The sequence below is a fragment of the Zophobas morio genome, unplaced genomic scaffold (assembly GCF_036711695.1).
Source record: "Zophobas morio isolate AGI-343-1 ecotype UQ-CSIRO unplaced genomic scaffold, CSIRO_AGI_Zmor_V1 ptg000006l, whole genome shotgun sequence".
Lineage (NCBI taxonomy): Eukaryota > Metazoa > Arthropoda > Insecta > Coleoptera > Tenebrionidae > Zophobas > Zophobas morio.
In genome coordinates, this window is record NW_026972111.1 from 907530 (window position 1) to 920283 (window position 12754).

General features: G+C 47.3%; 2 protein-coding genes across 2 annotated transcripts; both read left to right on the plus strand.

The window, feature by feature from the left end:
- Nucleotides 1–1123: 1123 nt before the first annotated feature.
- LOC135123204 (uncharacterized) lies at nt 1124–3470 on the plus strand. Its single transcript, XM_064047697.1, has 5 exons — nt 1124–1270; nt 1459–1522; nt 1708–2346; nt 2427–2438; nt 2491–3470. Exons 1-5 carry the CDS (start codon nt 1124–1126, stop codon nt 3468–3470), a joined length of 1842 nt encoding a protein of 613 aa, XP_063903767.1.
- Nucleotides 3471–9484: 6014 nt separating this feature from the next.
- On the plus strand, nt 9485–12131 carry LOC135123205 (uncharacterized). Its single transcript, XM_064047698.1, has 3 exons — nt 9485–9722; nt 9791–10759; nt 10828–12131. The coding sequence occupies exons 1-3, from the start codon at nt 9485–9487 to the stop codon at nt 12129–12131; spliced, it is 2511 nt and encodes an 836-aa protein (XP_063903768.1).
- Nucleotides 12132–12754: the final 623 nt, after the last annotated feature.

Consider the following 12754-nt stretch of genomic DNA (forward strand, 5'->3'; position numbering starts at 1 on the left):
AATTTAGACCTTATGAGGACATTGAATACAAATTTAATGATCCTATAGAGTCCTAAATGTACTATTTACAATTTGTTCAATATGCTAGCTGAAAAAAAAGTTGATATAAACAATTGTACAATCTATGTACAACAATGAGTAGACCCTTCCAGGTAAAAGGGTCGTAAGCTCCACCCCCATCATTTTGTGAGTCGGTCTAAGTACCAAAAACTACCATTACGAACACACATTCCGATATCACAAGTTCAAGTTCGTACTGTAAACGTAAGAGAAGTAAAGTGTTATTTGTTAACAAGGTGTTTTAATTCCAATAATAACATTCGATCCACAACGGGTCAAAACATGGTCCTTCGAGCCGGATTGCAGCGGTTATAACTCATGCAAAATCGGTGCCGTAATCAGAAGCAGAATCAAGAATCGACGACGTCTTCATCATCAGATTAGTGGCTCTCATTCTTATCTTATTCAATCCCGTTCCACTAATCTCGAATTTGGGCGTGCCTTGGTTAGCGTTGTGCGGTACCTAAGTATTTATTCTAATTCAAATTACGCCTTATATAACAATACGCTTCATTTTCTCTTATTAAATTCTATTCATCTCCCAAAGTCGCTAGATGAATTCATAAATCGCATTACATATTCAATAAGTCATATCGTGGTTCTTGTAAAATCTCAGAAAATCCTTAATTCATCCTATAAGCTAAATCTAAATAGTTTGTATTTTTTAGTTATAATTACGCTTTGGATCAGTCGTAATCTCGATCGAATTCTAATTCTTTATTCATAATTACGGTGGTAATTAGGGTTAAACTTTATCAAATCGTTAACTCATCTGCTCACTCTCATGATTGCAATTTAATTCATAGATAGTGAGAAATCAAATCTTGAAAACATAGCCAACCTCTATATCTCATTTAGTCATATTATTATAGTTACACAGTACGTGCGTTAAGCAATTTATTCGTTAAAGTTTTTAACTTATTCTATATATATTTCTTTAGTGCGTTTTTCATCGTGATTCAAATTCTAAACAGAAAGTCGAAAGTTGCATATATCAAATCAATTTTCTGTAGTTTCCTATTGTTAATATAAACATAATCACTTAATTTATCAATCTCGTAAAATGACAAAAGCCGACGAAGCTAGAAGCGTTCAAAGCACAATTCTGGAAAAGTTATCTCGTATAGAAGACTACCTACAAAAGATTAATACGCAAAATGACAATATCAGCCGTTTAAAAGCGCGTCGAAACATTCTTGAAAGTCTCAGGGTAGAATTTGAAGAAAACCAGTACGAGCTAGAAAAATTAGATTCTAGAACAAAAGAATCTAAAGCGCAACACCGTAGCGTTCGAATTAATTTCGAAAATAAATATTGCGATCTTATGGGGGAAATAATCGAGATTATTGAGAAAAGCGAAAGCTCAAATTCGTATCGTCTTCGACGTCCACTTTGCAGACGAATCAAAACAATAAAGAATGTCTTCTAAATTTGCCGGCGTTAAACTTAAAAACATTTTCAGGTAGTTACAAAGACTGGACAAACTTTGAAAATTGTTTCAAATCCGTAATAGACGAGAATAAATCATTAAATTATAGACAAAAGCTTCAATATTTAAAATCGTGCCTACGCGAAGAAGCCCTAAGAGCGGTTGAATCCTTATCCTTATTAGCGATGAAAATTATTCTAAATCGTGGGAAATTCTAGAAAAACGGTTCAAAAACACTAGACTGATCGTTCAGGATCATGTTATGTCAATTTTAAATGCTCCGCTATTACTCAAATCTTCCCCGGCCGCACTTCGTGAATTACTAGACAACGTCATTACTAATATGGCTGCCTTAAAAACATTAAAAATTCCAGTAGAGTCTTGGGACGCGTTAATAATTCCGATAATCGCGGAAAAATTAGATTTTAATTCAAAACGGGAATGGCAAACGTCCTTAGATACCAGAATTCCTACTTACGAACAATTTATAACTTTCCTAGAAAAGCGTGTTACGGTTTTAGAAGCTCTAAACAGTTACGGAAATTCGGGCAATCAAAATAATGCTCATCCAAAGAGCAATCAAATTACAAAACGCACTACAGCACATTTAGCGACTACAAAACCAAAACGAAGCTCCTGTTCATATTGTAAGTCTAATGAACATATGATTCATCAATGCCCTGAGTTTATTAATCTATCAGTACAAAGTAGACTTGAAAAGGTCAAGCTTATAAAACTGTGCATCAATTGTTTGAGAAATAATCATTTTGTCGAAAATTGCAGAGTAACCACTAAATGCCGCAATTGTAATAAAAAACATCATTCGTTACTCCACGTTGACGCCTCAAGTCAACAGGGTAATACAACTACGCTTAATAATGTCTCAACGCACGCTAACGACTCTACCCATTCAAATCAATCTAATACAGTATTGTAGGCTACAGCGATAGTACTAATCAAAAATTAAAAAAATCAAAATCAGCCACGCAGAATATTCCTAGATCCGGGATCAATGTCGAATTGTATCACGAAAAAGGCGTGCAAGGAATTAGGTTTACGGAGCTTTAAAGAAAATTTTGAAATTAAAGGCGTAAATGGTACCACCAGCAACACGACTCAAGCGGTGTTCATCAATATAAAGTCCCGTTATAATGCTTATTCAGCCGGAAATGTACAATGCATTGTCGTTGACAAAATTACGGAAAGTTTGCCGCTGGTACCATTAAACCCAGACGATTTGGAAATTCCGAAAGATGTGCAATTGGCGGACCCTCATTTCTATGAAAGCTCCAAGGTAGACGTACTAATAGGCGGCGGGCTCTTCTGGTCATTGTTATGCGTAGGCCAATTCTCTCTACCTACTGGATTAGTGTTTCAAAAAACCCATTTCGGTTTTATTGCGGGCGGCCCGTACTGTAGTAAATCTAATGCACATCCTGCAATAAATCGTCGTAATACTTCCGCAATAAATACGGCTTATTGTAATCTGGCTGTAACCACTCAAGATTCAATGGAAGAACGAGTTGCTAAATTTTTTGAAGTCGAGGGCAGTAGCACAGGTTTTCATGATAAGCAACCCCTATCTGATGAAGAGCTGAAATGTGAAAAACATTTCAAAACAACAACAATACGCGATACAAAGGGCCGTTTCATAATTAAACTCCCGACAAAGGGTAATAACATAAACGTGTGGGAGTCAAAAAAATTAGCAATGAAGCGTTTTTGTAGTCTCGAGAAAAAATTTGCCAAGGACGAAAATCTTAAGACGGCCTATTCAAAATGTATGCATGAATACCTCGCGCTAGGGCATATGCAGTTGATGTCGAATAATCCAAAGACTAACACATTATACTTACCTCATCATGCGGTACATAAAGAGTCCAGCACCACCACCAAATTAAGAGTCGTTTTTGACGCTTCCGGAACGACTGTTTTTTTTCTTTTTTTGGTGGAGGGGAAATGTCTACGCAGACCACCGTAATGGTTCTTGGCCTCTTCTGCGACCTACGGTGGTACTGGTGGAATGGTTACCGCCCTAAAACCCCTCCTTTTTCTGCTCGGGTACCAGGACATTGTCCCTTACACCCATGACGCGCATCTCGGTAGACACAGCGGGAGCTGCGCTACTGAGCTCGGTTGAGCTATTGATTGCCTAGGAGTTGGCCCCCATCGTCGGCTCTTCCTCGCGGTCCTGCGGCCGCTGGAGATCTGAAACAGAAAAAGTGCGCTATGCGCTGGCGTTAGTTGTGCAACACCTTGGAGGTGATGCGGTCAGGGAGTGGAGGAGGCTGGGAAAGACCGGTCGGTGGAGACGGCAGGTGGTGTTACTTGCCGATTTGGTCTTCAAGCAGCGCCCTACGGGGCCGCTTGCGACTGGGGGGGGCTTCCTCGTCGAACTCGTAGTCGACGGCTTCTCGCACCAGGGGGTTGGGGTCTTCTTCAGCTTTCCTGAAGGCTCGGAGGGCGATTTCGTGCAGGAACTCCTTCAGCGGCGGGAGGTTGGCCTCGCGGAGCAGTTGGGCGTTTCTGACGAACCATGGGGCTTGGAAAACCTGTCGGAGGGTTTTCGTCTGGATAACTTCCAGACGGTGAAACTGGGTTTTGGACGGTTCGTAGCTCCAGGCCACTGAAGCATAGGACATGGTGGGGCGAATGATGGCGCGATACAGCAACAACTTGTTCCTGATCGACACCTTACTGCGCCTTCCGATCAGCGCAGACAACGAACCCTTTATCTTGTTCGTATTGGCCACGATGTAGTCAATATGAGTGATAAAGGACAGCCGTTTGTCGACGATGACACCTAGGTATTTTGCTTGGCTCCGCCAAGGGATGACCCGGTTAAACATCGTGACGTTTCCTGTTTTGACCCAATACGTCTTTTCGAGATAAGAAGCGCAGTGCTCTTTTCTGAATTGACTGTAATGAGCCATCGTTTGCACCACTCCTCCAGCGCATCCACGGCCTCCTGTAAGTAGGAGGTTACGAGGTACGGCATTTTGGAGCGCGTCAGGATAGCCGTGTCGTCTGCGTAGATGGCAAGGCTAGTTCGGGGGGATTTGGGTATGTCCGCGGTGAAAACCGCGTACAGGAGCGGGGAGAGCGCCGAGCCCTGGAGGAGTCGGATGATTTCACTTTGTTCCCATTGCTCGCTCCTAAGATTGATCAGTGCTTGCCGGACTTCCCATTGGAGGCGGTTCGCTGCAGTCCGGTCGTCCTGTTCTCCAGTTCGTCGTGCTGTGCGTCTGGCTCTGTTCTTTTCCCTGATGAGATTCGCGATACGCTGTGGTAGCGCGGGCCGTTTGAATGGCCGCACAGGGCATCGAACTGAGGTCGCGTCGATGGACGCCCGGATATGATTTTCGTAGTCCAGGGTTGCTCTTTCGACTTGCTCGCTGTCCTGGAAATTCGTTACGAACTCACCAAAGTTGCCCTTGATATGTTCGGCGAATTTCGTCCAGTCCGTGGTCGTGATTATGTTGGCCGCGGGATCGTTGGGTTCGTTCCCGATGCGCATAATCACCGGGAGGTGGTCGGAGTGGAGCTCGTCGACGACGTTGACGTCCACTTCGTGTCGGATGTTCTTGACGAGGGCAATGTGCAAGACATCACCTGGTGCATCTGGTCGGGCTCGGTGGTAGAACGTCGGTTCTTCGGTGGAGATGACGTCTACTTCCGCGGTGTTTTGGAGGAAGGTTAGGAGACCCCTTCCGTTCGCGTTGTTCTGGCGGCTGTGCCAGTCCGAATGCTTGGCGTTGAAGTCGCCAACTGCGATGGTGGCCTCGTCACCTGCGACGAGGTCAGCGATGTCTTCAACCTGGAGCGTGTTGGAGTTGTTGTAACAAGCGATTAGGCGCAGAGGCCCTCTCGCAGTCACAACGGGTGCCGCCGTCGCTTCCAGTTGTCGGAGATCGGGGACGTAAGAAGAAGAGTGTTTAATCTCTTTCCTTACGTAGATGGCCATTCCTCTCCCGTTTCCGTCCCGGCGTTCCGTTCGGTGCAAGGTGTAAACCGGCATCTTTGGATCTCGGGAATTCCACAGGAGGTTCGTCTCGTTGACGAGGATGGCATTGAGCTGGTGGTCTTCCATGAACTCTTGGAGTTCATAACGCCCGCTCCGGAGTCCACTGGCATTCCAGAAGGCGATCTGTAAGGAATTTACAATTAGTGGTGTACTACCCATCTAATTTTTGAAAAGGAGGGGAAGGAATGCCGCCATTTTTTCCGCCATGGACTGCGAGTCCTTGGCGGCGGCGATGGCGGTCATGAGTTGGCTTTTTTGGAGCTGGAGGTCGACCTGTTGGCGAGCCGTGAGGACGACCTTCTTGGGGACGGGAGCGGGTTTGGGTTTTGGGGTGACCTTGGGGGGGGCACCGCGTTTGGGGGCGGCGGTCCTGGGGGCGGTCGTCTTCGACGATGTGGAAGGCTTCTTGGAAGCCTTCTGTTGCTGTGGCTTGGGGAACATGGGACACCCCTTGTAGCTGGCCGGGTGTGGCCCGCTACAATTTGCGCATTTCGCAGGCTGCCTGCGCTGCTTCTCGCAGTCGCTGGTCTGGTGATCAGCGCCGCATTTGACGCAACGGTGTTCGGCCCTCTTGGCCATGGGCATCTCGGCGAGGACGAGAGGCATCGGGCGGTCGTTTCGGTTCATCCGACTCACCTGGATTGGTTGGAAACCCAGAGACTCCAGGTCTTCCAGCACCTCCTGGCTGGCAACACCTACGGCGATGCTGCGGATGACGACGCGGACGGTTTTCTCCTCCGGGAGCGTGAAGGTGTGATACGGCACCTTCATGCTGTCGAGTAGCTTGACTAGTTTTCTAAAATCGTCAGCTTCGACCGGTTGGATCCTCACTCCGTCCGGAGTGCTCTTCGCTTTTGAGTACCGGATGGACTTTTCAGTCATCCTTCCGGAAATCTCCGACCATCTCCGGCCGTCACGCAGGATTACTGGTGGAGTCCTGCACTTCGGGGTGGTCGGGGGCCGTGGTGTCACCACGGGGATGTCCGTCTCGATGGTCTGGGTCTGGGACTCGGCGGGGTCTCGTCGACGACGGGAGTGGTCTCGGCGGTGGTAGCGGGCGTAGCCCTGGCGGTGTCCCGGTGTGGGCGTGCCTGGTGCTGGAGCTTGTGTTGCTGCTTGTCAGCAATTGGGGCTGGCTGGGGCTTTTTGGTCTTCTGCTGCTTCTTGCCAGCAGCAGATGGGGCTGGCTTCTCCGTGGTCGGGGGCTTCGCTTGTGGCTTGGGCACCACGGTCGGAGAGGGAGACGCTATCTTCAGCTTTTTGGCCGAAGTGGATGACGTGGGGGCTTGCTCCTCGCCGCTGAGGGCGGAGAACATGTTGAACATGTTACCAGTCGAAAGAGCAACCCTGGACTACGAAAATCGTATCCGCGCGTCCATCGACGCGACCTCAGTTCGACGCCCTGTGCGGCCATTCAAACGGCCCGCGATACCACAGCGTATCGCGAATCTCATCAGGGAAAAGAACAGAGCCAGACGAACAGCACGACGAACTGGAGAACAGGACGACCGGACTGCAGCGAACCGCCTCCAATGGGAAGTCCGACAAGCACTGCTCAATCTTAGGAGCGAGCAGTGGGAACAAAGACTAGAATCCCTGAACACCGTGGACGGATCGACCTGGAAAGTGGCCAAAGCGCTGAGAAGCGACAAGCGGCCACTTCCACTGATCGACAGCGCGAACAACGGCATCGTCTTCAATGAAGAGGACAAAGCCGCCGCCTTCGCTCACAGTCTGGAGAACCAATGCCAGACGAACATCGACCCTGATGCAGATGACGAGCATCTGGACCTCGTCGAGGAAACCGTCGAAGAAATTCGAATGGCAGAACCCGACGAAGACGCCCAGATCCGCGAAGTTCATCCCGACGAAATCCGTGAAATCATCCGACTCCTCAAGCCCAGGAAAGCCCCAGGCCCAGATGGCATCCCGAACAAAGCATTGAAGAACCTCTCCGACGAAGCCATCGTCGCACTAGCAGGTATCATTAATGCAATGTTCAAATTCCGATTTTTTCCAGCTAGGTGGAAAGAAGTCCATGTCATTTTCGTTCCGAAACTGGGGAAAAATCACATTTTCCCGGAAAATCACCCACCCCTCAGTCTCCTCTCGTCCGTGGGGAAGATCGCTGAACGTGTGATTCGAAAACGATTAGCCGAGTCGTCAACGAACGAGGCCTAGTCCCCGATGAACAGTTCGGTTTTCGCCCCCAACACTCAACATCAACTCCTCCGAGTAGTCGAATTCGCCGCAAAATCAATTGAATGGAAACAATTGACTGGCGCGGTGTTCCTCGACGTTGCGAAAGCTTTCGACACCGTCTGGCATGATGGACTTGTTTACAAGCTTCACCAAGCAGACGTGCTTTCTTCTTTCCTGGATTCCCGCACGTTTAAAGCGCGCATTGGGCACGCTTTATCTGCGGAGCATCCAATTAGCGCAGGAGTCCCCCAGGGCTCGGCGCTCTCCCCGCTCCTGTACGCGGTTTTCACCGCGGACACACCCAAATCCCCCCGAACTAGCCTTGCCATCTACGCAGACTACTACTTACAGGAGACCGTGGATGCGCTGGAGGAGTGGTGCAAACGATGGCTCATTACAGTCAATCCAGAAAAGAGCACTGCGCTTCTTATCTCGAAAAGACGTATTGGGTCAGCAGGAAACGTTACGATCTTTAACCGGGTCATCCCTTGGCGGAGCCAAGCAAAATACCTAGGTGTCATCGTCGACAAACGGCTGTCCTTTATCCCTCATATTGACTACATCGTGGCCAATACGAACAAGATAAAGGGTTTGTTGTCTGCGCTGATCGGTAAGCGCAGTAAGGTGTCGATCAGGAACAAGTTGTTGCTGTATCGCGCCATCATTCGCCCCACCATGTCCTATGCTTCAGTGGCCTGGAGCTACGTACCGTCCAAAACCCAGTTTCACCCTCTGGAAGTTATCCAGACGAAAACCCTCCGACAGGTTTTCCAAGCCCCATGGTTCGTCAGAAACGCCCAACTGCTCCGAGAGGCCAACCTCCCGCCGCTGAAGGAGTTCCTGCACGAAATCGCCCTCCGAGCCTTCAGGAAAGCTGAAGAACACCCCAACCCCCTGGTGCGAGAAGCCGTCGACTACGAGTTCGACGAGGAAGCCCCCCCCCCCAGTCGCAAGCGGCCCCGTAGGGCGCTGCTTGAAGACCTAATCGGCAAGTAACACCACCTGCCGTCTCCACCGACCGGCCTTTCCCAGCCTCCCCCACTCCCTGACCGCATCACCTCCAAGGTGTTACACAACTAACGCCAGCGCATAGCGCACTTTTTCAGTTTCAGATCTCCAGTGGCCGCAGGACCGCGAGGAAGAGCCGATGATGGGGGCCAACTCCTAGGCAATCAATAGCTCAACCGAGCTCGGTAGCGCAGCTCCCGCTGTGTCTACCGAGATGCACGTGATGGGTGTAAGGGACAATGTCCTGGTACCCGAGCAGAAGAAGGAGGGGTTTTAGGGCGGTAACCATTCCCCCAGTACCACCGTAGGCCGCAGAAGAGGCCAAGAACCATTACGGTGGTCTGCGTAGACATTTCCCCTCCACCAAAAAAAAAAAAAAAAAAAAACTCGAGGCAGTCGACAGCGAGCAGACCAACAAGAAGAAACGGATCAACACCACGGGGACCTGGAGGAAAACCACTCCGGCGCTGGTGCGGCCGGCCGGCGACCCACAGAATCAACTCCAGGGGCCCCCGTCACTCGTTACGACACATTGGCGTTTTTATTTACCATCTTTCCCCTGCTCTTACAATTTCGCAACCTTCCGAGCGCTCGTCTTCTTCAAGACGGAGCACGTCGTCGTAGGGAAGTTCACCACGTCCTGAAGCCGGTCCCGTAACAATGATAATCTTATGCGCGGTCCAGTTATTCAACGTGATCTATTCTCGATAATCTTACAATTCCGAACTTTTCGATTTGCATTAAACGCGGATATTGCAAAAATGTACCGCCAAATTCGCGTTAACGACGAAGATGCTAATTACCAATTAATCCTATGGCGCGACGACCCTAATAAACCGGTACAAACCTATAAGTTGTTAACATTAACATATGGTACCAAGCCTGCAAGTTTTATAGCGACGCGATGTTTAGCGGAATTAGCAACAATCAACGAAGAAAAATTTCCCACTGCCTGTCACGTAATAAAAAACAATTTTTACATGGACGACCTGCTAACAGGTGCCGACTCGATTCCTGAATTAATTCAAATAAGAGACGAGCTCAGGTAATTAATATTCTAAAACAAGGGCAGTTCGAGATAAGAAAATTTCACTCGAATGACGATGATTTTTGTTTAGGAAACACAACCAAAAAGGTAACGAAGCGCGTAATCCTATCACTCTCGTCTCAAATTTTTGATCCGCTGGGTCTCATCGGCCCGGTAATAATGAAGGCTAAGATCATTTTACAACAGTTATGGTCGTTAAAATTGGGATGGGACGAAGCGGTGCCATTATCCATACATAGCGCATGGACAACGTTTTTGGCCGAATTACACAATTTAAAGAACATAAAAATCTCACGTAAAACTATATCGAACTCGCTCGTGATAAGCGCGGAACTCCACGGCTTTTCGGACGCATCCCAACAGGGCTATGGAGCAGCCGTCTATCTGAGGGTGCTAAATGAATTTGGTGCGTACGAAATAAAACTCATGTGTGCGAGATCGCGCGTCGCGCCCTTTAAGACGATGACCATGCCGCGACTCGAGTTATGCGGAGCGTTGCTGCTGGCGCAGCTAATGTCGAAAGTACGGCAAAATATTTCTATCAAAATCATTAGAGAAATCTTCTGGACTGACTCGAGCATCGTACTGGCATGGATCCACACTCCCGCGAATTCGTTAAACATTTTTGTAGGAAATCGCATTTCGGAAATCACTGCTCTGACAAAGCCAACCGCTTGGCGCCATATTAACTCCGAGAACAATGCGGCAGATATCCTAAGTAGAGGTTCATACCCATCAGAAATCATTCAAAATCCAATCTGGTTCAGCGGACCAGGATTTCTAAAACTCCCTGAACATCAATGGCCACGATCCCACTTAAAAGTCAATTGCGATAATGCACCAGAGAAAAAGGATCCGGTGATCGTATGCAGCGCAGGTACGATATCAGAGGCATTGTTGCACCAATACTCCACCTTCAATAAATTGCAAAGAGTCATGGCGTGGACTCTTAGATTCGTTCATAATTGCAAAAATACTAACAAAATACGTAATTCCAATCTCTCTACTAAAGAGCTTAACGAAGCACCATTTGGCATAATCCGCATAGTCCAACAGGTAGAATTAATAAGGCGCCTTCGAATAACTCTAAAATACTTTCGTTAAATCCATTTATGGATGAAAACAAACTCATACGGGTTGGGGGCAGGCTGAAAAACTCAGCACTCGATAGAGACGTAAAACACCCTATTTTATTGCCCAAAAATCGCGTAGTCACTAAGTTACTAGTAAGACAAGAGCATGAACGCCTTCTTCATGCCGGCCCCCAAGCCACCTTGGCGTCCATCCGCCAACGTTTTTGGATCATTTCCGCAAGAAGTGCCATTCGACAAATACTTCACAAATGCCATCCGTGTTTCAAAATTAATCCAACACGCCCAAAGTTCAAAATGGGGGATCTTCCCGCGCCCAGAGTGCAACCGGCGCGACCATTCTTAACATCAGGAGTAGATTATGCGGGACCAATCTTAATTAAAGAATCGCGAGGACGAGGTAAACGTTTAATAAAGGCCTACATCGTACTATTCATCTGTTTCGCGACAAAGGCGGTGCATATTGAAATGGTTAGCGACTTATCCAAAGACGAATTTCTTGCTGCGCTACGTCGGTTCATGAGCAGACTTGGCCACCCTCTCGATATTCATAGCGACAACGGCACTAACTTCATCGGCGCAAAAAATGAATTGAGGGAGATAACTGAATTTTTGCGAAAACACGAGGGTCAAATCAGCCGTGAACTCTCAAATATCAATGTCAATTGGCATCTAATTCCACCGAAATCTCCCCACATGGGAGGACTCTGGGAGGCGAATATAAAGAGTATGAAGAAGCACTTAAAAAAAACGGTCGGTAATTCTCATTTAACAATGAATGAGATGTACACACTACTCGTACGCATCGAGGCTTGTTTGAATTCGGGACCGCTCATACCCTTAACCAATGACCTTAACGACCGCCAAGTCCTTACCTCCGGCCATTTCCTGATTGTAGAGCCACTAACCGCGCTTCCAGAGTACGACCTCCAGGGAATACCACTCAATCGACTGTCCAGGTGGCAGCTAGTGGAGAGGCTTCGAAACCATTATTGGACCCGGTGGACACGTGAATATTTGACGACCTTACAGAGCCGCGGCAAGTGGTTCCAGAACAATAGTAATCCGGATCTAGTAGGATATATGGTGGTCCTTGTGGAAGACAACCTCCCGCCCCTATCCTGGAGGATGGGGCGAATATGCGACGTGCATCCAGGAGACGATGGCCAGATACGAGTCATCAGTGTAAAAACGACCAACGGGATCGTCCAACGTACTGTGAAGTTTGTGTGCTTGCTTCCGACAGGAAATATCAGTGACGCGCAGTGAAATAGTCATATGGCCTGTCATTAGTGATGTGCAGTGATGATGCGCTTAGTGCATATAAGTGAAAGTTATTGCGCTATTCCTACTGTATTTGGTCCTTGTTTACGATATATTTTATTAAGTCTTTGATGCCTTTGTGTATATGCATCATGTAATTCCTATAGTGTTTGTCATTGTTATGTTCTAGTGTTAAGGCTTAATACCTTAAGGGGGCAGTATGTACAATCCATGTACAACAATGAGTAGACCCTTCCAGGTAGAAAGGTCGTAAGCTCCACCCCCATCATTTTGTGAATCGGTCTAAGTACCGAAAACTTCCATTACGAACACACATTCCGACATCACAAGTTCAAGTTCGTACTGTAAGCGTAAGAGAAGTAAAGTGTTATTTGTTAACAAGGTGTTTTAATTCCAATAATAACATTCGATCCACAACGGGTTAAAACAGCCTGATTTACAGTTACAATTTAAAATTATTTCGTCCACTCGACCAATGGCTACTTTCATGTTTTTTCGACGTTTCATAACCCCTTGAGTATAAAAAAGTAATCTGTCATTTTAGTTCATCTTCTTGTCTGTCGCCTATGTCGATTTTTAGACAGAAATTGTATGACAACATATTATAG

Bases quoted from the DNA above. Each gene is read 5' to 3' on its own strand.
- LOC135123205 (XM_064047698.1), top strand. From the start codon at position 9,485: ATGTACCGCCAAATTCGCGTTAACGACGAAGATGCTAATTACCAATTA. The intron at 9,723-9,790 runs GTGCCGACTCGA...TTCTAAAACAAG, and splicing joins CATGGACGACCTGCTAACAG to GGCAGTTCGAGATAAGAAAA. The intron at 10,760-10,827 runs GTAATTCCAATC...ATAGTCCAACAG, and splicing joins CAAAAATACTAACAAAATAC to GTAGAATTAATAAGGCGCCT.
- LOC135123204 (XM_064047697.1), top strand. From the start codon at position 1,124: ATGACAAAAGCCGACGAAGCTAGAAGCGTTCAAAGCACAATTCTGGAA. The intron at 1,271-1,458 runs GTAGAATTTGAA...TCCACTTTGCAG, and splicing joins ACATTCTTGAAAGTCTCAGG to ACGAATCAAAACAATAAAGA. The intron at 1,523-1,707 runs GTAGTTACAAAG...GGGAAATTCTAG, and splicing joins AAACTTAAAAACATTTTCAG to AAAAACGGTTCAAAAACACT.